The sequence below is a fragment of the Balaenoptera acutorostrata genome, chromosome 16 (assembly GCF_949987535.1).
Source record: "Balaenoptera acutorostrata chromosome 16, mBalAcu1.1, whole genome shotgun sequence".
NCBI lineage: Eukaryota > Metazoa > Chordata > Mammalia > Artiodactyla > Balaenopteridae > Balaenoptera > Balaenoptera acutorostrata.
Genome location: NC_080079.1, coordinates 65428031 through 65441169, shown reverse-complemented (window position 1 = coordinate 65441169; position 13139 = coordinate 65428031). Strand labels below are relative to the sequence as shown.

The 13139-nt window shown below is 38.8% G+C and overlaps 1 protein-coding gene across 2 annotated transcripts in view; it reads left to right on the top strand.

The window, feature by feature from the left end:
* Nucleotides 1-12711, top strand: part of KIFBP (kinesin family binding protein) — a 38060-nt gene extending 25349 nt beyond the window's left edge. For both annotated transcript variants that reach the window (XM_007167774.2, XM_028162979.2), the window contains exons 6-7: nt 7355-7470; nt 11258-12711. In XM_007167774.2, coding sequence (XP_007167836.1) covers nt 7355-7470; nt 11258-12133 — 992 coding nt within the window. In that variant the 3' untranslated portion in view covers nt 12134-12711. The remainder of the gene's footprint in view (nt 1-7354; nt 7471-11257) is intronic.
* The last annotated feature ends 428 nt before the right edge of the window (nt 12712-13139 follow it).

Sequence of the window (13139 nt, the reverse complement as noted above, 5' to 3'; positions counted from 1 at the left end):
TACCGCGGAGCAGCTGGGCCCGTGAGCCACAATTACTGAGCCTGCGCGTCTGGAGCCTGTGCTCCGCAACAAGAGAGGCCATGATAGTGAGAGGCCCGCGCACCGCGATGAAGAGTGGCCCCCACTTGCCACAACTAGAGAAAGCCCTCGCACAGAAACGAAGACCCAACACAGCCAAAAATAAATAAATAAATTTTAAAAAAAGTTAAACTTAAAAAAAAAAATTATGTTAGTTTCAGGTGTACAGCAAAGTGATTCAGTTATACATATACATGTAACTATTCTTTTTCAAATTCTTTTCCCATTTAGGTTATTACAGACTGTTGAGCAGAGTTCCCTGTCCTTGTAGTTAACCTGTTTTAAATATAGCAGTGTGTACATGTCAAGCCCAATCTGTCACCCCCCCACCCCCCCTGTAACGATAAGTTCGTTCCCTGTGAGTCTGTTTTGTAAATAAGTTCATTTTTATCATTTTTTTAAGCGATATTATATGATATTTGTCTTTCTCCATCTGACTTCCTTCACTTAGTATGATAAACTCCAGGTCCATCCATGTTGCTGCAAATAGCATTATTTCATTCTTTTTAATGGCTGGGTAATATTCCATTGTATATATGCACCACATCTTCTTTATCCATTCATCTGTCCAATACTAAGACTTTTAAAATGCTTAAAGTAGATAACTAATGAGAACCCACTGTATAGCACAGGGAACTCTACTCAGTGCTCTGTGGTGACCTAAATGGGAAGGAAATCTAAAAAAGAGTGGATATATATGTATACATATGACTGATTCACTTTGCTGTACAGCAAGAAACTAACACAACATTGTAAAGCAACCATATTCCAATAAAAAATTTTTTTTAAAAACTGAAAATGGATTAAAGACCTAAATAAGACTGGATACTGTAAAACTCTTAAAGGAAAATACAGGCAGAACACTCTGACATAAATCACTGCAAGATCTTTTTCTATCCAAATCCTAGGGTAATGGAAATAAAAAAAGAATAAACAAATGGGACCTAATTAAATTCAAAAGCTTTGCACAGCAAATGAAACCATAAACAAAAAGACAACCCACAGAATGAGAGAAAATGTTTGCAGATGACACCACAGACAAGGGATTAATCTCCAAAATTTACAAACAGCTCATGTGGCTCAACAACAGAAAAAAACAACCCAATCAAAATGGGCAGAAGACCTAAACAGACGTTTCTCCAAAGAAGACATACAGATGGCCAACAGGCACATGAAAAGATGCTCAACATTGCTAAGTATTAGAGAAATGCAAATCAAAACTACAATGAGGTATCACCTCACACCAGTCAGAATGGCCATCATCAAAAAGTCTACAAATAAAAAATTCTGGAGAGGGTGTGGAGAAAAGGGAAACCTCCTACACTGTAGGTGGGAATGTAAATTGGTGCAGCTACTGGGGAGCACAGTATGGAAGTTTAAGAAACTAAAAATAGAGCTACCATATGACCCACCCAGCAATCCCACTCCTGGGCATATCTCTGGAGAAAATCATGGTTCGAAAGGATACATGCACCCCAGTGTTCACTGCAGCGCTGTTTACAGTAGCGAAGACATGGAAGCACCCTAAATGTTCATCAACAGATGAATGGGTAAAGAAGATGTGGTACGTATATACAATGGAATATTACCCAGCCATTAAAAAGAATGAAATAATGCCATTTGCAGCAACATGGATTGACCTGGAGATTATCATACTAAGTGAAGTCAGTCAGATGGAGAAAGACAAATATATCACTTATATGCAGAATCTAAAAAAGATGATACAAATGAACTTTTTTTTACAAAACAGAAACAGACTCACAGAGATCGAGCTTATGGTTACTGGGGAGAAGGGTGCTGGGGAGGGATAGATTGGGAGTTTGGGATTGACATGTACACACTGCTATATTTAAAATAGGTTACCTACAGGGACTTCCCTGGTGGTCCAGTGGTTAAGAAGCCGCCTTCTAATGCAGGGGGTGCAGGTTCAATCCCTTGTTGGGGAACTAAGATCCAACATGCCACGGGGCAGCTAAGCCTGTTTGCTCTAGAGCCTGCCCGCACAACTAGAAAGCAGCCCTGCTCACCACAACAAAAGATCCTGCAGGCCACAACGAAGCTCCCGCGTGCCACAACTAAGACCCAATGCAGCCAAATCAATATTTTTTAAAAAATTAAAAAGGACCTACTCTATAGCACAGGGAACTCTGCTCAATAGTCTGTAATAACCTGATAGTTATAGTAAGGGACTCAGCCTAGCCCAAACCTGTCTTTTCCAGCTCGTTTGTCACAAAAGCAGTTATTTAAAAATCTGACACCCACCCCCCACCCCCATCTTACCACTTTGGTTTGATTCTCTGCTGGGATATTTCAGTTCATTTGGTAGGGGACCAAAGTTCTGTCCCCCACCAAAACTAAATTCTCAGTTTTGGGTTTTTTGGTTTTGTTTTGTTTTTTTTTACAGTGTTGAGAAGGGACTCCTGTCATATTGGTTTCTAGTGTGTGAGATGCTGTCTGCTGTGTTTTGTATTTTTTTATTTATTTATTTATTTATTTTTTTAAAATTTATTTATTTTATTATTTTATTTTATTTATTTATTGTTTCTGGCTGCGTTGGGTCTCCGTTGTTGCACGCAGGGCTTTCTCTAGTTGCGGTGAGTGGGGGCTTCACATTGCGGTGGCTTCTCTTGTTGTGGAGCACGGGCTCTAGGCGTGCAGGCTTCAGTAGTTGTGGCATGCAGGCTCAGCAGTTGTGGCTCGCAGGCTCTACAGCGCAGGCTCAGTAGTTGTGGCACACGGGCTTAGTTGCTCCGCGGCATGTGGGATCTTCCTGGACCAGGGCTTGAACCCATGTCCCCTGCATTGGCAGGTGGATTCTTAACCACTGAGCCACCAGGGAAGCCCTGTATTTTTTTATTTTTTGACTAACTGTATGGAAAGTTGTCAGTAAAGCCTTTGTCATAGGATGGACTTTAAAAAAAAAAATCTGTAATAACCTAAATGGGAAAAGAATTTGAAAAAGGATAAATATATCCTATGTATAACTGAATCACTCTGCTGTGCACCTGAAACTAACACAACCTTGTTAACTAACTATACTCCAATATAAAATAAACATTCAAAAAAATAAATAAAATCAGTAATATGCCCACCAGGACCTCTGAGCACATTTTAGTAAGGTATACAATCCAGTAACTTTTGCTTCCAAACCTTAAGGAAGTCAATTACCCAGATCCATAAGCTACTTCTGAAAAGGAAAGATCAAGGACTTCATATATAAGTGCAGGTTCCAAAATACAGTCAATCCTCATTATTTGTAGATTCCATATTTTTGAATTTGCCTACTTGACACAATTTACTCATAACCCCCAAAAACAGTACTCAAGGCACTCATGTGGTCATTTGCAGACAGCAAAGGATTTGAGGCACCTGAGGTGCACATTACCAGCTGAGGTTGAACAAGGCAATGATCCACCTTCTTGTTTCAGCTCTCATACTATAAACAGGTATCCTTTTTGTGGTCTAAATTACTCAGTGCCACATTTTTCACATTTTTTTTGGATTTTGTTGGTGATTTCATTGTTTAAAATGGTCCCCAAGTGTAGTGCTGAGGTGGTCTCTAGTGTCCCTAAGCACATGAAGGCTGGGATGTGCCTTCTGGGGAAAATACAGTGCTAGATAAGCTTCATTTAGGCACAAGCTACAGTGCTATTGGCCCTGAGTTCAATGTTAATGTCAATGTTAATGAGTCAATTGAGTCAATTATATATTAAATAAGGTGTCTTTAAACAGAAACACATTAAAATAAGGTTATATATTGATCAGTTGATGAAAATATTGTGACCAGAAGCTCATCAGAACGTAACCCTGTATTTGCCCTAGGAGTGATGTTTTAGCATTCCCTAATTCACTGTTCACAGCAACTGTATAGAACATAACTACCAGGACCAATGAGAATCAGCTATACATTGTTTCCTTATAAGAGAATCCAAGTTTTACTGTTGGGATTAAAAACCACTTTTTCTACGGAACTGAATGTTCAGCTGAAGGAGACGATCCAACTGACTGGTGACTTACATCAGTGTTGTGCTTCCATGTTGCTTGGGAGGTGAGCATCTTGATTCTCTCCCTGTAGAGCTGGGCAGTGCCTGCTGTACTTGGCATTTGTGTCACACCCATGTTGATGGAAAAAGGAAGATTATAAAGGCAGAGAAAAGTACACAGGTTAATGGCAATACTGCATTAAATCTAACATGATGACTGAAAATGTTACGAAGGATTTTTTTTAAAATACTAGTGAAAACCAAAATAATTTAAACCATGAAAAATTTAAAAATTGTTCTTTGCAAAAATAAATTCCTTCCACAGATGTAACAGTATTTTGGTAAAACTGGACGTGGGACTCATTACAAAATGGAATATTTGACCATTAAATCACCCCCACCATTCCAAACATTGTTTTGGGGGATGCTTTCCACTCAGGACTGCTTTTAATTTATGAAAAATCCATTTCAATTTGGATTCTGCTAAATTGGAATTTGACATATTGATTAGGAGCTATGCTAACCTTCACCTTGTTCAACACTATTTCTTCATTTATAGAGACCATAGCATAGGCAAGGTGGTAAAAGCAGATGCTTAAACAATTAGAGGAAACTGCTTTCAACAACCTACCTCTTAAGAATCCGTGTATAGATTTGGGGTTGCCGGGGGGATGGTGTTGGGGAGGGTTGGATTGGGAGTTTGGGACTAGCAGATGCAATCTATTATATACAGAATGGATAAACAGCAAGGTCCTATTGTAACTGTATTCAACATCCTGTAATAAACGATAATGGAAAAGAAAAAAAAAAGAATCCAAGTAGACATGAATTATAGAATTCTTATCCTAAAGTATTCTAAAAACCTGTATGAACAATACTTTTATTAATCTAATTCGATTAATAATGGTATTAATCACCCACATGTACCTGTTCTAAGGTCTAAGAAATTGTTTTTGGGTGCCACTAACTGTGTCCATATAAGATGGTGAACTTAATTGGTAAATGTGTGTTCTGACTACTCTACTGGCTGGCTGTCGCCCCATGTCTTCCTCTCCTCCGGCCTCCGTTTCCTGAGAACACAACACTATTGAAATTAGGTCAGTTCATAACCCTACAGTGATCTCTAAGTGAAAGGAAGAGTTGCAAATCTCTCATTTTACATCAAAACCTAGGAATGATGAAGCTTAGTGAAGAAGGCATGTCAAAATAGGCCAAAAGATACTCCCTCTTGCACAAGTTAGCCAAGTTATGAATGCAAAGGAAAAGTTCTTGAAGGAAATTGAAAGTGCTACTCCAGTGAACACATGAATGATAAGAAAGCAAAACAGCCTTATTGCTGATATGGAGAAAGTTTTAGTGGTCTGGATAGAAGATTAAACAAGTCACAACATTCCCTTAAACCAAAACCTAATCCAGAGAAAGGCCCTACCTTTCTTCATTTCTGTGGAGGCTGAGAGAGGTGAGAAAGCTGCAGAAGAGAAGTTTGAAGCTAGCAGAGGTTGGTTCATGAGATTTAAGGAAAGAAGCTGTCTCCATAACGTAAAAATGCAAGGTGAAGCAGCAAATTATCCAGAAGACCTAGCTAAGATCATTAATGAAGGTGGCTACACTAAACTGATTTTCAATGTGGATGAAACAGCCTTCTATTGGAAGATGCCATCTAGGACTTTCATAGCTAGAGAGAAGTCAGTGCCTGGCTTCAAAGCTTCAAAGGACAGGCTGACTCTTTTGTTAGGGGCTAGTGCAGCTGGTGACTTTAACTTGAAGCTGATGCTCATTTAACATTCTGAGAATCCTCGGGCCCGTGAGAATTGTGCTAATTATGCCTTATGCTAGTTATGCTACCTGTGCCTTGTAAACGGAACAACAAAACCTGGATGACAGCACATCTGTTTACAACATGGTTTACTGAATATTTTAAGCCCACTGTTGAGACCTACTGTTCAAAAAAAAAAATTCCTTTCAAAAGATTACTGCTCATTGACAATGTACCTGTGTCATCCAAGAGCTCTGACGGAGATACACAATGCGATTAATGTTGTTTTCATGTTTGCTAATACAGCATCCATTCTGCAGCCCATGGATCAAGGAGTAATTTCGACTTTCAAGTCTTACTGTTTGAAGAAAAAAATCATAAGGCTATCACTGCCATAGATGTGATTCCTCTGATGGATCTGAGCAAAGTAAATTGAAAATCTTCTGGAAAGGATTCACTATTCTAGATGCCATTAAGAACATTCATGATTCATGGGAAGAGGTCAAAATATCAACATTAACAGGAGTTTGGAAGAAGCTGACTCCAGCCCTCAGGGATGATTTTGAGGGGTTTAAGACTTCAGTGGAGGGAGTAACTGCAGATGCGGTAGAAATAGCGTGAGAACTAAAAGTCGAGCCTGAAGATTGTGACTGAAATGCTGCAATCTCATAAAATTTTGACAGATGAGGAGTTGCTTCTTACGGATGAGCAAAGAGAATGGTTTCTTGAGATGGAATCTACTCCTGGTGAAGATGCTGTGAAGATTCTTGAAATGACAACAAAGGAGTTAGAACAGTACATAAACTTACTTGATGAAATAGCGGCAGGGTTTGAGAGGATGGACTCCAATTTTGAAAGAAGTTCTGCGTTGGGTGAAATGCTGTCAAACAGCATTGCACGCTACAGAGAAATTGTTCGTGAAAGGAGGAGTCCATCAGCGCAGCGCACGTCACTGCTGTCTTGTTTTAGGAGATTGCCACGGCCCCCCCACCCTTCAGCAACCACCACCCTGATCGGTCAGCAGCCAGCAGCACTGAGGCGGGACTGTCCACCAGCAAAAAAGTTTATGACTCTCTGAAGCCTCAGATGATGGTTAGCATTTTTTAGCAATAAAGTATTTTTTAATTAAGATGTGTACATTTTTAAGACATGATGCTATTGCACACTTAATAGACTACAGTATAGTGCAAACGTAACTTCTATATGCTATGGAAAACAAAAAATTCGTGTGACTTGCTTTATCGCAGTGGTCTGGAATCAATCCTGCAGTATCTCTGAGGTATGCCTGTATTCAAAATTTAATATACATGGTGACCTTAGTTTTTACCTATAGGTAATACATAAGAAAAAAGTAGAAAGAAATATACAAATAATAGTGAGTACCTCTGGGTGGTAGGAATTTTTTTTTCCCCACTGCTTCAGTGAAGACTTGTTACTTATATAATGGGGGGGGGGGAAGTGATACAAAAAAGAAAGCAGTACACAATGAAAATTACAATTGTGACCATTAACTTACACAAATCATGTATCATTTTAGCTACTGAAGCTGAAGGAGATGTGCCAGAGCTTTATCACCAAAGAAAAGGGGAAATAGCAAGATGCTGGATCAAATACTGTTTGACTCTCATGCAGAATGCCCAACTTTCCATGCAGGTAATACAGTCAAAAGTGGTCTTTTCTTTCTTAAATAGCAGGATGTTAAGTAAAAACTTAAAATGGGGAGTATGCTCATTGGACTTACTGCCTGTGTATTATTCAAGGCGTGCAGAATGCTCTCATATATGTTTGTTTCTTGTTCTCCCCATCTCACCCTTTTCAAATCTTACTCATCAATTGAGGCCATCTCAGATAACACCTCTTCCTTCAAGACTTCCCTTTGGATAGAGCATAAGCTCCATGAGAGGGAGGCTTCATCATATTCGTATCATATACTAATCTCCAGACACAACAGGTTCTCAAAAATTATTTTTTTAAATTTATTTTTGGCTGTGTTGGGTCTTCGTTGCTGCACACGGGCTTTCTCTAGTTGTGGGGAGCACGGGCTTCTCATTGCGGTGACTTCTCTTGTTGCCGAGCGCAGGCTCAGCAGTTGTGGTGCACGGGCTTAGTTGCTCTGTGGCATGTGGGATCTTCCCGGACCAGGGCTTGAACCCATGTCTCCTGCATTGGCAGGCGGATTCTTAACCACTGCGCCACCAGGGAAGCCCCTCTCAAAAATTATTGAATGTATAATTCTTCATCCCCTACAGATATCTTCTCCCTCCTGTAAATTCCATAGAACCCTACCTAAGTCACTTGACTTTGTATTATCCCTGTTATCCCTATTCATATTCTTATCTTATTCCTTTACCTCTTTTTAGACTATAAGCAACTTGATGGCAGGAAGTCTTACTAATCTTTACATACTTTATAGAGTAAATATATATTTGATAAAAGTATAAGTATAAATGTATCTGGAAACAGCCCTGCTAGTTTGTAGCTGTGTATTCATGGCAATTAACTTCTCTTTGCCTCAGTTTCCTCACAAGTAAGATGGGGGTAATAATAGTACTTAATAGTGTTGCTGTGAGAGTTAAATATACATAAAGGGCTCAGAAAAGTGCCTGAGACATAACCAAGTCCTCAATAAGTTAACTGTCATCATTGGTATTGTTATTACTGATCCATACCTAATGGATTCTAGTTCCTAACCACTACAGAGGAAAATAAATCATTTGGATGCACCATACTAAGTGTAGATACATTGGAGACTTTCCTGAAGGAGTTATTATGCTGCTTTTCTATTTACATGCATTGAAGTATAATCAGTCTTAGTAAATATAGAACCTTGTGAAACTACTAAACAAAATAAAACCAAACAAGCCACAAACTCCCAGAAGCATGGGTCTTTCAAAGATGAGAGCACTTTAGAGGTAGAGGGTAAAGATGAGGCATGTTTGGAAAAGAAAGGAAGTAGGGAGAAAAACTAGGGAGCTTTATGTCTAGAGAAGTTGCCAGGAAAATCTGTCAGCTTTCTTCTGCTCAGAAAGCACCCTAGAAAGCATGTAAACAAGCAGCCAGGAAGCACATTAAGTAAACAAGATTTAGAGACTTATGGCCTGCATTTGAAGTAATTGTGTCAAGCAAAACACCCTGTGTGATTTAACTCTTACCCTTCCTTTAGTTGATGTTTTCCAGACTGGGCACTAGAGTTTATCATCTGGTTACTTTAAACTCAAATAGTTGCCATGATACTAAATTACTCAGATTTTCCTTAATCTGGCTTTGTTACTTTAACTTTATCCTTTGATCATCTGTTTACCTGAAAAGCCTTCTTTAATTCAAGTTTAATAACATATACAAATTTAAGTTATTTCTGCCAGCTCTATGGTAGTCATTGTACTATGATGAACAAAAATAGACTTGGTTTTTTTTTACTTCGTATGAAAGTGTAATTTTAGTAAGTTCCACAAAGGAGAGACACATGATACGAGAAGTCATAGTAGGAGGAAGTAACATCTGAAGGAAGCTCTGGGAATGAGAAGGCCTAGCATTCCAAGGAGCTGAAGCCGCACGTTTAAAAGTTCTATGGCATAGGGAGCATGGTGTTAGAAGGGATGGAACAAAGGCCTGTGAGGCTGGAGCACATGTGATATACGATAGAGTTAGAAGGGGATAGAACAGGGACCTCCCTGCTGGCGCAGTGGTTGAGAATCCGCCTGCCAATGCAGGGGACACGGGTGCGAGCCCTGGTCCGGGAAGATCCCACATGCCGCGGAGCAACTAATCCTGTGCGCCACAACTACTGAGCCTGCGCTCTAGAGCCCGTGCTCGGCAACAAGAGAAGTCACCGCAATGAGAAGCCCGCACACTGCAACGAAGACCCAACGCAGCCGAAACTAAATAAATTAATTAATTTTAAAAAAAAGAAAGAAAGAATGGGATAGAACAAGCAGGGCCTTCAATGAATGGAGTTTTTGGGCTGATCACTTAGGTAGCAGAATGGAGAATGAATTGAGGGAAAGCAAGAGTGGATGGGGGAGATTAGAAGACCATTGGAACAGTGGAGGTGAGATGTGAAGGGAGCTTGGTGTAGGATGGTGGCAAAAGAGATGGTGGAAAAGAATGCATTCAGGAGGTATTTAGGGGGCAAAATGTAAAGGACTTGGTGATGGATTGGAAGTGTGGGGTAAAGGGGAGAGGAGAGGAACATCTCAAGGATGATTCCTCCACTGCTGGCTGTCCAGATCGATGGAGTGTCCTTCACTAAACTACGACTAGAATAGGAACGTGTTTGCTGAAGAGTAAGAGTTCCCTTGTGGACCTGTTGAGGATGAGGTGTCTGAGTCTTCTGAGAGAAGGAGATGTTGTGTGGGGAGCTGTAGTTATGGGTCTGGAGCTTGAGAAGAGGTCCAGGTCTTACCTGTAGATTTGTGAGTCCTCCTCCCATGGATGGTAGTTGCAGCGGTGGGTATGGATGGAGTCACCTGTGTAGAGCAGTGCTGTCCAATAGAAATAAAATTACATACGTGGCTGGTATTCTAAGTTTTCTAGTGGCTACATTAGAAAAGGAAAAAAGCAGGTGAAATTTATATTTCTTAGCCTAGAATATAAAAAGATATAATCATTTCTATTTGTCATCAATACTAAAGAGTTGAGCTATTTTAAATTTTGTACTAAGTCTTGGAAATTGGGTATGTATTATTTTACACTGATCACATCTCAGTTTGGACATTTCAGATGCTCAATAGCCATCCACACGCAGCAAATGGCTACTGTTTCCAACAATGCAGATCTAGAGAGACAACTTCAAATGAAAAGAAGAGAAGGCCTTGGGGCTGTCCAGAGGGATCTGATGTTTAATTTTCTTGTCTAGGAAGAAGAGAATGAGCTTAGTCTTTTTTTTTTTTTTTTAACCATCTTAGTTTTTTTTTGGACCCCAGGAGGTAGGGGAGATAACTTTAACTATGAGTAATTTAACTCTGTCTTTATTTTAGTATCTTTAAGAGACCTAGAGCATTTCTTTGTAATATATTTCAGTAAATAACTTAGCATAAAACATCATGTTGTTAATCTTAATTGCATTTCTGTACAATATTTTTAGGATGTAGATTTCAATCTTACTCTAATGTTAAAATACTACTAATAATGTATTAGATGTATATAATGTTTCACGGCTCTTACAGTTTTCATATGCATTTATCTTACCTGAAAGAGTAACTATAAATGAGTTAGTTCCCCCAAAGAGGAAAGTAATAAGCAGTTTTACTTTTTCCTAGTTTCTTTCATTTTTAATATAAGTGGAATATAATTAGAAAGAAGTTTTAAAAGATGTGATTATATCACCTCCCTAAACCAGGCTGGGAAGAGGGTTTTCTTATCTTTACTCTTAAGTTTGCTGTAGTATTGACAGCAGGAGACCAGTGTCTGTCCTCAACCATAATTTATTTTTTTCTTTCAGGACAACATAGGGGAGCTTGATCTTGATAAACAATCTGAACTTAGAGCTTTAAGGAAGAAAGAACTAGATGAGGAAGAAAGTGTTAGGAAAAAAGCTGTGCAGTTCGGAACCGGCGAACTGTGTGATGCCATCTCTGCAGTGGAAGAGAAAGTGAGCTATTTGAGACCTTCAGATTTTGAAGAAGCCAGAGAGCTTTTCTTAATGGGTCAGCACTATGTTTTTGAGGCAAAAGAGTTCTTTCAGATTGATGGTTATGTCACTGACCATATTGAAGTTGTCCAGGACCACAGTGCTCTGTTTAAGGTGCTTGCGTTCTTTGAAACTGACATGGAGAGACGGTGCAAGATGCATAAACGCAGAATAGCTATGCTAGAGCCCCTAATTGTGGACCTGAATCCACAGTATTATTTGTTGGTCAACAGACAGATTCAGTTTGAAGTTGCACATGCTTATTATGATATGATGGATTTGAAGATTGCCATAGCTGACAAGCTGAGGGATCCTGATTCACACATCGTGAAAAAAATAAATAGTCTTAATAAGTCAGCACTGAAGTACTACCAGCTCTTCTTAGACTCCCTGAGAGACCCAAATAAAGTATTTCCTGAGCATATAGGGGAAGATGTTCTTCGCCCTGCCATGTTAGCTAAGTTTCGAGTTGCCCGTCTCTATGGCAAAATCATCACTGCAGATCCCAAGAAAGAGCTAGAAAATTTGGCAACATCATTGGAACATTACAAATTTATTGTTGATTACTGTGAGAAGCACCCTGAAGCTGCCCAGGAAATAGAAGTTGAACTAGAACTTAGCAAAGAGATGGTCAGTCTTCTTCCAACAAAAATGGAGAGGTTCAGAACCAAGATGTCCCTGACTTAATAATCCTTGTTTTTAATGACAGAAAGTGTGCAGTAATGAAGAGATATTTTTTCCCCTTATTCAAACAGGCCCAATTCCATTATGATGTCTACCTTCATAGCCAGATGAGTGCTGTTTGAACTTGAGATAGACCAATTGAGTCTTTGCTAGGACCTTCATCAACATAATTAATAATTTATACCTAATTATGTAAATAAATTGCCTTGTTAAAGTGACATGTGATTGGTATTTAGATTGCTCGTTTCCTATTTAAATATAAACCTTTTCTGCCTCATTTTCTAAAAGTAGGTTCTTTGTTGGCTAATACTCGATGGATTCGTTAAAAGGAAAAATGCTGGGTAATATACCTGGTGGGCAAGCTGTTACTGTATTAAAGTTGAAAAAATAACTTCTTGTAGTTATTCTTCCCAAAATATTTGCTTTCCTAAATTCCCAAAGAAATCTTTCCCTTCTGAAATATTAAAAAACTAAGTTATGTTGTAAAGTATTGTAGTTTGTTTCATTATAGAGGAAGAAGGCCATGTTGGAAATATAATAAATTGACTTGCTTCACTAATAAAAGCTTCCATTTATTCTTTTGTCTTCTTGTAAGAGTTGGTTTATTTTTGATACTTCAAAGGGTATTACCTTATTTGAAGCCAGAGAAGAATATTTCTTTGGTAACATTGTATAGAGAGAACACATTAAAATCTTATTCATTGAATATACTTTTTGAAATACTACTATGTTCCAGAAAAGTTTTATTGACTGCAGTTTCTCAGAGGATCCTAGTATATCTATTAAGCTTTAAGCACTGTTGAAAAAAGATATGCACATAATAACATTGTTAGTATATGTTAGTCATTTTAAGTGGTTGCAGAATTGAAATGAAGTCGCTATCCAGTGCAAAAATCAAGATCAGTTGTAAAATTTGATACAGAGAATAGCTCTGTTTGTTGACCTAGTCCTAAGCTTTCCGAAGCCAAGTCTAAGATTCTGTAACATGTATGTATGTGTGGTAAATACC